The sequence below is a fragment of the Gossypium raimondii genome, chromosome 12 (genome assembly GCF_025698545.1).
Source record: "Gossypium raimondii isolate GPD5lz chromosome 12, ASM2569854v1, whole genome shotgun sequence".
Classification (NCBI taxonomy): domain Eukaryota; kingdom Viridiplantae; phylum Streptophyta; class Magnoliopsida; order Malvales; family Malvaceae; genus Gossypium; species Gossypium raimondii.
In genome coordinates, this window is record NC_068576.1 from 13,908,463 (window position 1) to 13,920,623 (window position 12,161).

Sequence of the window (12,161 nt, forward strand, 5' to 3'; positions counted from 1 at the left end):
GGGAAAATCAGTCGACAGATCTTGTGGGGGTTTGGAAATGGAAGGAAATGAAGGAATGAAGGTATTAGAAGCTGGAGAGAAAATGGAAAATGTCTTACCGAAATGAAGGGCGTAAGACATTTTCCCCAATTTTGTAATAGGTTTTCCCGTGTCTTGGAATTGGTTTTACAAAAGTAAAATATTTTCCTGCTACCAAAACTGGAAAACATGTAAAACCGATTCCGGAATTGGTTTTCCCCTATCAAACACAGCCTTAATTTTGTTAACTTTGTCAGATGTACTGTTTGCAACTAGGCGTTGTGCCACTTTGTTATACATATTTTGGTTTATAATTGAAAGTTTTAGAATATTTTGAGACAAAGTTTAATACAATGATAAAAATATAAATTTATGAATAAAAAACTAAATATTAACAGTATTTTATAAATAAAACCAGATCTTTTAGGGATTTATTTTTGAAGTCTTTCTTTCATAATATAAAATTCTATGTAAATTTCTTAACTTCTAATGGTTTTATAAAGTCGATTATTACTATAGATTATGTAGAAAAACAAACTGAAAGAACAAAAAAATTACTAAATTTTGTATTGAAATCATTCGGAATCGAAGTTAAGCGGAAAATTTAATCACATAAAAAATCAATCTACAGTGAGAAGCATCAATAAGAAAACCAAATTTATGACGATTTTCTTTTAAAGCAAATTTATAAATTCATGTGTAGAAGTGAAGGGCACTCCTAAACAGCCCATTTTGATTTACAGACGATAAAAAGAAAAGGCTTGACCACTGCTTTTTTGGGCTATTGGCAAAAACTTACAAGGAAAATTCCTTAGAATGAACTTTTTCATAAGTTTTAATGTTACGTAAAGTACTATACAAGCTGTAATAGCATGTACAATTAGGTAATGTTTTTGTAATTAGTGTTACAGAAAATATTACTAGTATAATCAATAATGTGTAATATGTAATTGAATGTTGTATAATTGAATAATGTAATTACATAGTACTACAAAAACTGTAACAACTTGTGTAATAAAGAGTTTTTATTTTGTTTGTCACCATGACCCAAAAAAAGAAAAAACAATTTCCCGAATAAAAATCGAACCTCCAACTATATGAACATGAACAATCACTACACCTAGATAATGTTATATAATGTTTGTAAAAATGTGTAATTGCATAATTAGATGAATATTACAAATTCGGTAATAAATTGTATTATTAGAGATTATATGAGAAGCATTTTTAACAGTAAATTTACCGTCCAAACTAAATATTAGGGAAACCCAAAGCCCATATAATTCATTACTGGATGGGGAAAAAAATTAGGTGGATGCGTCATGTATAGAGAGCTTTTAATAAATGATGATCAAACCCCAAGACTTTATGCGTCTTACCAAAGTGGGACATGATAGTGATGGGCAAAGGCAACGAGTGAGCCCACAACCACCACCAGCTCCTTCAAACTAAACACTACATCGCGTCTTCTACCCCCAAATACACCCATCTCTTCCTACATGGACAACTCAAAAACCAATGACAAAACTGCTATTCACCACTACTATTGCAGCAAACTTCAATCAAAAATACCAGCAGATATAAAGTTCCATTCCCATACTAATCCAAGCGATGCTACCACAAAAAAATACTGTATGGTTAAGGAAATGCTTGGCTATCGGGTCATCGAAGCTTTATTTTCCTATCATCACGAAGATGACGAACCATTATTGGTTTGTTTAGCGACATAAATCTGCTTCATCTTTGAAGTGGGGAAGTTCTTGTCTCCACCCATGGATTGGTTCCTTCCTTGGAAACCTGTTCTACGTTGGGTCCATTCACCCGCTCCATTCTTTTGTGAGACCGCATTTCCTCTCTGATGATTATACCAGGAAGAGTTACCATAATGCTGAGGAGAAGCTATATTCTTCTGCTGGGAAGAAGACTGAACAGCCTTAAGAGCAGTATTTGTGCTCTGCCTACTACTTCTAATGCCATCATTCTTGCCAGCATCAGCAACTTTAGTAAGGGACGGGCTTTTAGTATCATGTTGTGCAGAAGCAGCAGGGATGGTGGAGCTAGATGGTTCCACCAACCCTAGTTCATCAGGCAACTGGGTTATGGTTGCATCTGTTGCCACAGGAAATTTCCTAGAGCTGTCAGAGGATGCTGATGTTCGGGAGTCTGAGAACCTATTGCTACTCAATGACTGGTCAACAGGAGGCCCATGGCTGAACTGAGAATGTAGTACACCTGCCTGTTGCTGCAATGGCATTGAAGGTGCAACAGACTGCATAGGTGAAGCCGGAACATGAGACCAACGAGCTTGGACAGACATGTCGGGGGTCGACTGAAAGAAAAAGTTTCAAGATATGCATTAGTCAGATCAGAAGGAAAACAGGAAAGGGAAAAAGGGAGATACAAAAGAGTGCATGGGGGTGATGGCAAAATTGTCAACAGCACCCCCCCCCCCAAAAAAAAAAAATCAAGCATTAAAAGTGCACCTACTCATCAAACCCAGCAATAACATTGACAACTACATCTAATAACATCCATTTAGACCACTCACTTTCGAGTAAACAAATTTATTTGGTAGAGAAGGATAACCACTCCAAAACAGAAAATAGAAAAGACCACCCCGGTTATTATAGATGCTGGAAATTTAATAGCTTTAGATTTGCTCAGAGTTTTACCTGGAAAGGAGAAACATCAAACATAGCGAGCGGGGATGCAACGGGCAGAAGAGGTGACCCAGGGCCAGGGGGAAGATGCTGGATTTGAGCAGGTATGTTGCTAGAATTCCCCTGTGATGCTGTCATATTCAAATTGTTCACATCACCTTCACCAATTGCAGATGAAGGGGGGTTGTGCTTCCAGTCAGGTTGTTTTCCAGATGGGATGTAGGTTGTACCCATGAAACTTAGTCCAAACTGCCCAACTGGAGCAAAATGGTTGTACACAACCATATGTGGTGGACCTTGAACCCCAGGGATACCTCCAGGTGGGGTGATAAAATGGCCGGTGAATCCTGTTGGAGGACCATAGAATGAATCTACTCTGGAATGGCATTGTTGCCAGGTCCCTAAGGGACCTGAAGCAGGTGTGCTATTCTTCTGGGACTGCGATTGGGTAGATGAAGATTCCTCATGAGGTCCTAAGGCAAAAACTGGACCCCCCATCATGGGAATGTCATAGAAGGGGAAGTGCGAAGGAGGGCCTCCAGGAAAATGAGAAATCATCTGGCTTGAAGAACTCTGTGGACTGGCTAATGGAGGCCATAAAGAAATTGGTGGGTTCTCAACAGAAAGATCTGCAGGAAGAGAAACACTGAGAGACTCTTCAGCCTTTGATTGACTTGCTAACTGCTGACCACCATCACCTGCAAGACAGATGACAAAAAGGCAATACGGGTTAACATCCACACAAGCAAAAACACACATGACTCCTACAGTGATTGCAGATCTTACCTGTATTAATAACATCAATGTCTACACCTCCAAAACCTTTATTATCTGAAGCTGACACGATGCAAGTACTCATTCCATTCCCTACAATCTCATCACTAGATATGGCAGCAACAGCAACAGCTGAAGCAGCTGCTTCAGCTTCACAGTCTTCCATATGGACACAAGATTCACTTGCATGTTCCTCTTTTTTGAAGAAAAGGGCGCAATCTTTCTCGGCTGCTGAAAGATTGCAAGGTATTTGAATTTCTGATCGAGATGAACCTGGGAGGCCGATCCCATGTGAAACAGCACGGCTGCTAGGAGGAATAACTGTAGGAGATGTAACTGCTCCTGTATAAAGTGATGATATCCTTCAGATACAGGGCAACAATAATTCTATGAGTCTATATAACATCAGTAGATACACCAACCAAATTGTATTTTCTCCCCGGCTAGCAAAGAATTTATTGGACTTGTAGCATTAGAAAATGACTTGTCCTTCAATAGTATGGATGATGGTGGCGGCATGCTGGGGTCGGTAACTGAGCTATTGCGATCTCCAACGGGAGCACAAGTATCGAACTGAACAGGCTTCATAGCATCATCAAGTTGGGTCTGTGTCAATGTCATCACCTATAGATTCAACCAAATCGGTTTCAGACTTCCACAGATTTATGGTCCAATCATATTAGAAGAATGAGTATCAGCATCTACAAGCACAATAGTTTAGAATACACTCGGGCTAAAAGGAAATATAAATGAACCCATCAAATATGCCTATAAGCACCCTGGAAACACAATATAATAGTAAGAAATGCACATACAAACATGCATGAAGGTGTGCAAACACATGTATAAAAAGATAAATCAGAGCACCACACAGACTGAACTCAATCTGAACCTAAAGATGTTGAAGAAAATTTGAGAAAGAAAGCAACCAAGAGAAGTAAGAGCTGACTGTGTTTATGGATGCAAATCAATCTGATTCCAAAGTAAAGATAAAAACTCAAGAGAAAACTGTGTTGTAAGATAAAATAAAAAACTTCGGGAAAAAGGACTCAGTGAAAACTCAAGAGAAAACTGCATTGTAAAATAAAATAAAAAACTTCGGGAAAAAGGACTCAGTGAAAACTCAAGAGAAGATGCACAAAACAGATTTACTAGACAGATGGCAACGTTAAACTAGAACAAATAGTTAACATATCGGTAAATGCAGTTATGCATACCTTCTGATTAATGCACGAATTACCCCACGAACCAAAAGATGCCTGAACATTGTCAAAAACCTTATTCTTGCTCTCAAACATCAAACCTGATACCAGGCTTGGTCCCCCGACCGAAGTGGTTTGAACAGAGCTTGGCTGGAGTGACCTGTAGAAAATCAGCAGAGTCAGCAATCTGTATGCATATTTTGTATCAGTTATTTTTAGGCGAGATGTATACTTCACTGCCTGCGCTCTTATATCAGCTTGTACATCAATTTTACTGGCATGAGTACCAATTGGAGCCAAAGGTTGGGATACTGTATTTACACCAAATCCTGCTGATAGTTCAGTATTTGCCAGATTATGTCCCTCGGAGGTGACAAAATCAGTGCGAACATTGTTCATTACTCCATTAGCTGAAGCAGAATTTCTATTTGAGCTTTGTGGGATTGAACGAGGTTTACGTGGTGGCTGTCAAAAAATAAATGAATGATGTTAAACAACTTAGGGTGGGTTTGAATGGGCGATTGGGTGCGGTGCATTTAGCTTACTTTTTGTCTCATGCTACAGTATCGCTACAGTATCTAATCTCACCGCCACTGCTGTTTTTACACTAACCGCAGGTAAACACACCGCCCATCAAAACTCACCCTTAGTCTTATTGCATTGGACCAGTAAAAACAAACAGAAAAAACATGTTATAGTAAAGTGAAGAAAAAAGTTAAAGTTCAAAGTATTACAACCTTTGCAATCCGAGACTTAGCTTTGATTTCTTTTTCTCTCTGCTCGCGCCGGTCATTCAGCACTTGCCTCTTTGATCTGACCTCAATGAAATCATCTTCATCGCTGGCTGCTTCTATTCCAGGTTGCTCATAAACACGCACTATGCCACTTTGCAAAGGAGCATCCACATCTTCCTTGATATTCCTCTTAAGATTACCTTTACCAGAGTATGTGATATTCTGACTCCTCATCAGTGAACCTTTTCCCAATCTCTTCTCATTCCTGTTTCCTGTTTCCATCTCCTGGGAACTGCCTAGAGCTGAACTTGGGCATTCAGATTCAACTGTCTGTTTTGACTTACTCACCACAATTTTCCTCATCCTATTAGTTACGGAAAATCCAGTACCCCTTCCATTGGCACCAGAATTTTCATCCAAACCTACTTGATTTGTGTGGTTTGAAGAAATGATTCCAGAAGGCTGCCTCTTACCAGAATTTTCCCTAATTCTAAACTCTGTTCGAGTGCATCGAGGCCTCCTTTGGTATCCAGTAGAGTCTTTGCGAGAGGATCCCGAAGCAAGAAAACCTGATCTTGAGTTAGAACCTTTAGCTGTAAAGACATACTTTTTTCCCCTATTATTATAAGTTTGGCCCCTTGGTCCACTTAAATCTTCCTCTTTTGAAAGTGAGTGAGATGATGTCAGAACAGTTTGAAGTTCACCTTCTGATTGTTTACTAGACAATGCTTTGAAGTTTCTATGAACTGAATTCTGGTGCCCCTGGTATTCAGAAGAGAAACCTGACTTGAACCTAGTTGCACCAATATTTGAAATCTCAACAGTACCATGCTGTGTCAGAACACTTTTTCTGCTTTCTCCAGCTTGTGTGGAACTTTCCTCATTCAACATGTTGTCATGCAATAAATGTAAGGACCTCAGAAGACCAGACTGGTTATCATCCAAAGGAGATGAAACTTCACATTTCATCATATCAAACCCAGAAGTATCTTGACTGGGTTGAACAGGCAGAGGAGCTCCAGGGTTTGGGTTTGGGTTTGGGTTCAGGGAGAAGTTGGCTGGAACATTTTGCAGGACAGAAGACACAGACTGAGGAGCTAAAGGAAGCGATCCCTGGGAAATCGGAGATGTATACCTTAACTGACCAAACTGAAAGAGAGGTTGTGATCGGTGCATTTGGGTGACAGATGGGGGGCCAACCTGAGGATGCAGATGAAGAGGCATCTGTATGGAGCCAATCTGTATGGCTGGAACTGGAGAGGGTATTAAAGAAGGGCCTGAAAACAGCCCAAATTGGAGCTTAACAGGTACTTCGGTGTGGTTAGTAACAGAAGTAGAGGTAGGCATGCTAATCTGACCAGAAGATGAATGGGAAGCCATGTTGACAGAATAGGGGAGATTATGCTCTGTCGATACACCAGTACAACTAGTAGCATCCACATGATCAATCAGCTGAGATGCTGTTGATGCTTGAGGAGAGGTATTAGGCTGAGTAGTCAGATCCTGCACTCCCTTTTCGGTTTCTTGAAGGATTCTAGAAGAACTATCTAAACCCTCTGGACAAGGAGCATCCATGGACTGAAGGATTTTTCTATCACTATGCATATCATCCAAAGATATCTTTTCTTCAAGAGAGCCAATAGAAATCTGTGGTATCACATATGCAGAGTCCTTCTGTGAACTTTCAAATTCATCATTTGGCATGCCAACCTCAACCCCATCATTGAAGCCTAAGACCAAGTTGTCCATCATATCAGGGGACTCATTATCCTCTAGATGCAACTCATCTAACTCTCGAGTCAGGTCTATATTACCATCATCTCCTTCATGCACTTCATCTTCTTCCAGATATCCATCTCCATCCTCATCATATTCTTCTTGCTCCTGCAACAGTTCATTGTTATCAACAGTCCATTCCTCATCATCACCGGCCGAAATAGAACTTGATGCAGTCCGCACATTCTCTTTCCCAGCTTCAGACTGTAACACAAGGGGTTTGATTTCCGGCCTTGACAAGTCAACCTCTTTATTCTCTTCAGCTGATAACATTGCAGAACCTCCAGACTCATCCAAGTCATCATGAGAAAGATGAATAGGAGAAACAGGGGGGCTTGAAACAGACAGAGATGACTGTGAGTCGCACCTTGCTGCATTGCCATCCAATTTCTGAACCTCATTATCAGTATTATCAGGCTGAGTATCTATAATTCCTTGCTGTCCAAGATCATCTTGCTGACCACCATCATAAATGATCTCCATGCTAGATCCACATCTTGTTGCCTGATTGTACTGTACCTCATTTTCTAGGAATGTTGATGGACCAGGATGCTCATTCTCAGCTCTATATGAAGATTTCTGCATTGAGGGCATAGATGGAGGAGGTAAAACACGAGGTTGCCTCACAGAATATTGTGACCTCCCAAAGGAATAAAGCCCATCATCCTCAGGGTTGTGATAGAATCTTTCATGGTAAGGCGGATAAATATTACCACGAGAATGCTGCCCCCATGTCACATCACCATAATTATCAGCAAGATTCTCATGATATTCAGATCCAATCTCAGCATTTCTACCATAATGATCGGCCCCAGACCCATTCCACCTCTGACCTTTTGGCTGACCAAAATTATCTAAACTGGGTTCAGGAACCCCTGCTCTAAAGTGAGGCCTGGATGACAGGTACGGAGATGCTCCCTGAAACTCTTTCCTGGGAAATGGTCTACTCACAGTAGATACATCTTGCCTGGGGCTATGGTGTCCATTCTCTATCTCCTGCCCAGTGAAGGCAGAGTTGTTTCCATACTCAAATACATCTCTCTTCCATGAATTAAAGGGCTTATCTCTATCTGAAAATGAAGCAGCAGCATAAGACAAGCTAGGCCTAGAAGCCGTCTCAAAGGATCTATTTAGACCAGAAGAATCAGAAGAAGCTGAAGTTGTGATTCTTTCCACCATCCTTTCACCATCTTCCCAATCACTCACACCTGTTGCTTTTGATGCATCTGTTTCTTTTGCCATCCCTGGTATTTTCTCATCTGCACGGACACCCTTCACTGCTTCAGCCTGCCTCTTGGCAATCCTTTCTTCCAACTCTAAGAGTTTTTGTTTAGCAGCCTGCTTTCTTCTTTTCTCCTCCATAACTATCCTGCGTTTTTCCTCTTCTCTGGCTATTCTCTGTTCTTCTGCCCTTCGCAAAGCATCTAACCTCTCTTGTTCAGCTCTCCATGCAGCTTCCCTGGCCTCTTCTTCTAACCTTCTCTGCTGCTCTTCTTGTTCCCTTGCCAACCGCTGTCTCTCCTCTTCTTCTCTACGAGCTAGCTCCAGTGCTCTCTCCTGTTCCTCAATAATTCGCTGCCTCTCCTGTTCCTGCATTTTCTGCACTCTCTCAAGTTCAGCCTCAAATGATTCCCTGACAGGGTCATGAAAATCAGTTTGCTTAACGGTATCTTTCTTCTTCTTAACAACCCCAACAAGGTTTGCAGAAAAAGGATCCCATCCATTAAATCTCGTGGCCCCAAAATCCTTCACCAAAGGGTCTTCTAGATAAGATTTTTCGTTCTTGGACAAAGGCCGTTTGTCTCTACTGAAATTAAGTATAGGATCATTAAGAGAAACTGCTTTCCCACCCAAAGGAAAAGATGGTTTTGATAAAGAACTGTTCTGGAAAGCATTGCCTTTGTGTCTATTGTACTGTTCATTGCCATAACGCTCCCTTGTACTCCTCTCTGACCCTCTACTATTAAAAGAATCTGCGGAGTTGTTCCAAGCTTGTCTTCCTCCATTTCCATAACCCAAATCCCTCCTTCCATTATCACCCTGAGCATTGTCCCGGAAAGACAAAGTGTACTTATTTTCCTTTTCTCTGTTCATACTTGAAGGCCTTGTGCCAACACTATTTCTGTCTCTAGCAATCTCTTGAGTCCCAATTCCATCTTTAGGAAGAGGAGAAGAGGCTCTCCATGCATTTCCTTCACGCACTTCTCTACTTGGTAGTCTTGCATCGATGCTGTAAGGGTCCAATTTAGCGACTTCACTGGAAAGTGTTCTTCCAGCATCATTGTCACGCAGTCCCCTCCTGTCAAAAAGACCGTGAGCTGGTTTATCTGGAAGTACACCAGCCCTTGGCATTTCGAAATCTCTATCCCAGTACGCTTCAGTTTTCGAATAGCCCTGATCCCTCCTGTGGTCCGAAACATGACCCGTATCACGCTCATCATCAGCCCAATCAGATCTTGGATTCAAACGAACCAAAGGAAGTGGCCCCGGGAAGTACTCATCCTGCTTCCTGCCTTGTTCTAATAAACGAGAACCACTTGTACGACGAGCTTCTCCACCTTTCTCACTCAATTCACTGTCAACGGCAATTCGCCCTGACCGCAATTGAGGAAGCATATCAGTAACTGAATTTGATCGCGATCCGTCCCCATGCTTATCAGACAACTCCTGACCTGCCATCGCCAATTGCTTCTGCTTCTGATTCAAACCATCTGTCTGTTTCTTTTCAGCCCCTAATACAACAGGTAATGCTGCTTGCAATGAAGGAAATTCCTCTCTCTTCAAAACTGTAGCTTTATCCAAAGGCAGAAAACCTATCGCTGAAGCAGACATGGAGGAAGTTGACCCTGACCTAACAGAAGGCGGCATATAAACACCACTACTTACCTTAGTCATCCCATCATCAGCATTCAAACGATCAACCCCGTCATTCACATGATCATCACCACCAACCAACCCTTCTTTCTCCTGCCAAGCAACTGAACCGGGTTTAGCCCATCCCATTCCGGACGAACCAGGCCTTGGCCCACTCACGGAAGCGCCTCCACAGGCGGGCACACCACCGGGTCCCAAAGAATCAAATCGCTCATGTTCCTTTCGCAATGATGGTAAATTCAAGGGGGGTGGAACAGATAACTTGGACCCACTCTTTTGGGAGCTACGAGGACGTGAAAGAACCACCATTCCTCCACTGCCAGCACCGGCACGTGCCCGATTTGACTCATAGGAACCCGAATGATGTGAATGGTAGTGCTGTTTAGATGATTGTTGGGCATAATACTTGTTCAGATTCACTGAAACGAACTTATTCCCGCCACCGGAATTTGCCATGGGAGGGTCCGACCCGAGCTGTTAACCCGTTTGACGGATGCCGATGATCCCCGCCAAAGTATCAAAGTCCTAACCCTAGATTTTCCCTCCCTCAATATTCCCTGATTAAAATAATTATAAGAAACACAATATAAACAAGAATAAAAGAACAGATCAATCTCACTGTAACTACGAATTGAGAAGGGGGGATCCAGAGTTTTATTCTAGTTTCTAATTAGGGTTTCGGTTTTGTATTCTTATTTTGTATATTTTACTTTTATTTTTTTAAAAGGAAATAAAAAAGGGAAGAAAAATGAAGCGTAGGATAAGGACTTACCTCCAGATGCGTAGGTTAGAGACACAAAATGCTAACGTGCGCACTCCAAAACCGGATAGCGAGAGAAGAGTTGGAATGGGAGAGATGGCAAATCTATATAAATATAATTAATACTAAAACATAGATTTAGAATATACGTACAATAACAATAAACAACCAAATATATTATTTGAAACTAATTAATCATAATAATAACACAATAAATATGTACCATATTAAAATAAAAAATAAATTAAATTATAAGTAAAATAAAAATTAAACACATAAATACATATGATAAAAACACTAAATGCACTATAATATTAAAAATATATAAAAATATTAAAATGATGATTTAGTTTAATGGTAAATTTAATATTTTACTAATTCAATTGGCACGTGTTTAAATCTCATTATATACATATTTTTGTTGGTTTTGTTAAAATAAAAATACTAAAATACTCTCAAATAATATGATTCACTTTAAATACAGAAGGACATTTCCATAATTCCCTAACCAAGTTGGTACTTGGTTAACCCGTGACACCAACTTATTCAAAGATTTGACTCATTTTAAAAATGAAAAGACATTTCTATAATTTTCTAACCCAATTGGTACCCAGTTAACCTGTGGCACCAATTTAGTCAGAGGTTTTATTAATAGTATAAATATACAACTAATGGGGATAATAATTTGTGCATGTTAAAATAAATATGTATAAATATATCAAAATGAAGCTTTAGTTAATTGGTAAATTTAAGATTTTACTAGTCCAATTGGCTCGGGTTTAAATACAACCATATGCATATTTTAATATTAAAATGAAGATATTAAAACATTCACAAATATTATAACTTATTAAAATTACAAAAGGACATTTTTTAATTTTTAAGCGAGTTAGTGATCCAATTGAAGGTGACATCAAATCAATAAAACACTTAATAAATAGTATAGATATACAACTCTGGAGATAATAAATTGTGCATATTAAAAATGTATTAAAAAATCAAAATAATGTTTTGGCTGAACAACAAATTTTAGGTTTTACTAATCCAATTGACACGAGTTTAAATCCCTTCATATGCATATTTTTCTTAGTTTTTGTTAAAATAAAAAGACTAAAATATCCTCAAATCGTGTGACTCATTTTAAATACGGAAGGACATTTCTATAATTTCCTAATCGAGTTGGTACCTGGTTAACCCGTGACACCAACTTAGTCAGGGATTTGACTCATTTTAAATACGAAACGACATTTCCATAATTTCCTAACCAAATTAGTACCTGGTTAACCTGTGACACACCAACTAAGTTAGGGGTTTTATTAATAATATAGATATCCAGCTAATAGAAATAATAACTTGTGCATAT

The 12,161-nt window shown here is 39.7% G+C and overlaps 1 protein-coding gene across 1 annotated transcript; it reads right to left on the bottom strand.

Annotated features, from left to right (window-relative positions):
* Positions 1-1,158: 1,158 nt before the first annotated feature.
* LOC105763357 (hypothetical protein) lies at positions 1,159-10,741 on the bottom strand. The gene is made up of 7 exons (XM_012581575.2): positions 5,392-10,741; positions 4,887-5,119; positions 4,670-4,814; positions 3,875-4,076; positions 3,465-3,794; positions 2,691-3,376; positions 1,159-2,347 (listed from the first exon to the last, which is right to left on the bottom strand). Exons 1-7 carry the CDS (start codon positions 10,492-10,494, stop codon positions 1,706-1,708), a joined length of 7,341 nt encoding a protein of 2,446 aa, XP_012437029.2. The 5' UTR covers positions 10,495-10,741; the 3' UTR covers positions 1,159-1,705.
* Between the last annotated feature and the right edge of the window lie 1,420 nt (positions 10,742-12,161).

What these genes read in the sequence shown, in the direction of transcription:
- LOC105763357 (XM_012581575.2), bottom strand. Translation starts at nt 10,494, where the DNA reads ATGGCAAATTCCGGTGGCGGGAATAAGTTCGTTTCAGTGAATCTGAAC. An exon ending in ATTCGTGCATTAATCAGAAG is followed by an intron (nt 4,077 to 4,669) that starts GTATGCATAACT and finishes TTGAATCTATAG; the next exon opens with GTGATGACATTGACACAGAC. An exon ending in CGGGGAGAAAATACAATTTG is followed by an intron (nt 3,795 to 3,874) that starts GTTGGTGTATCT and finishes CACTTTATACAG; the next exon opens with GAGCAGTTACATCTCCTACA.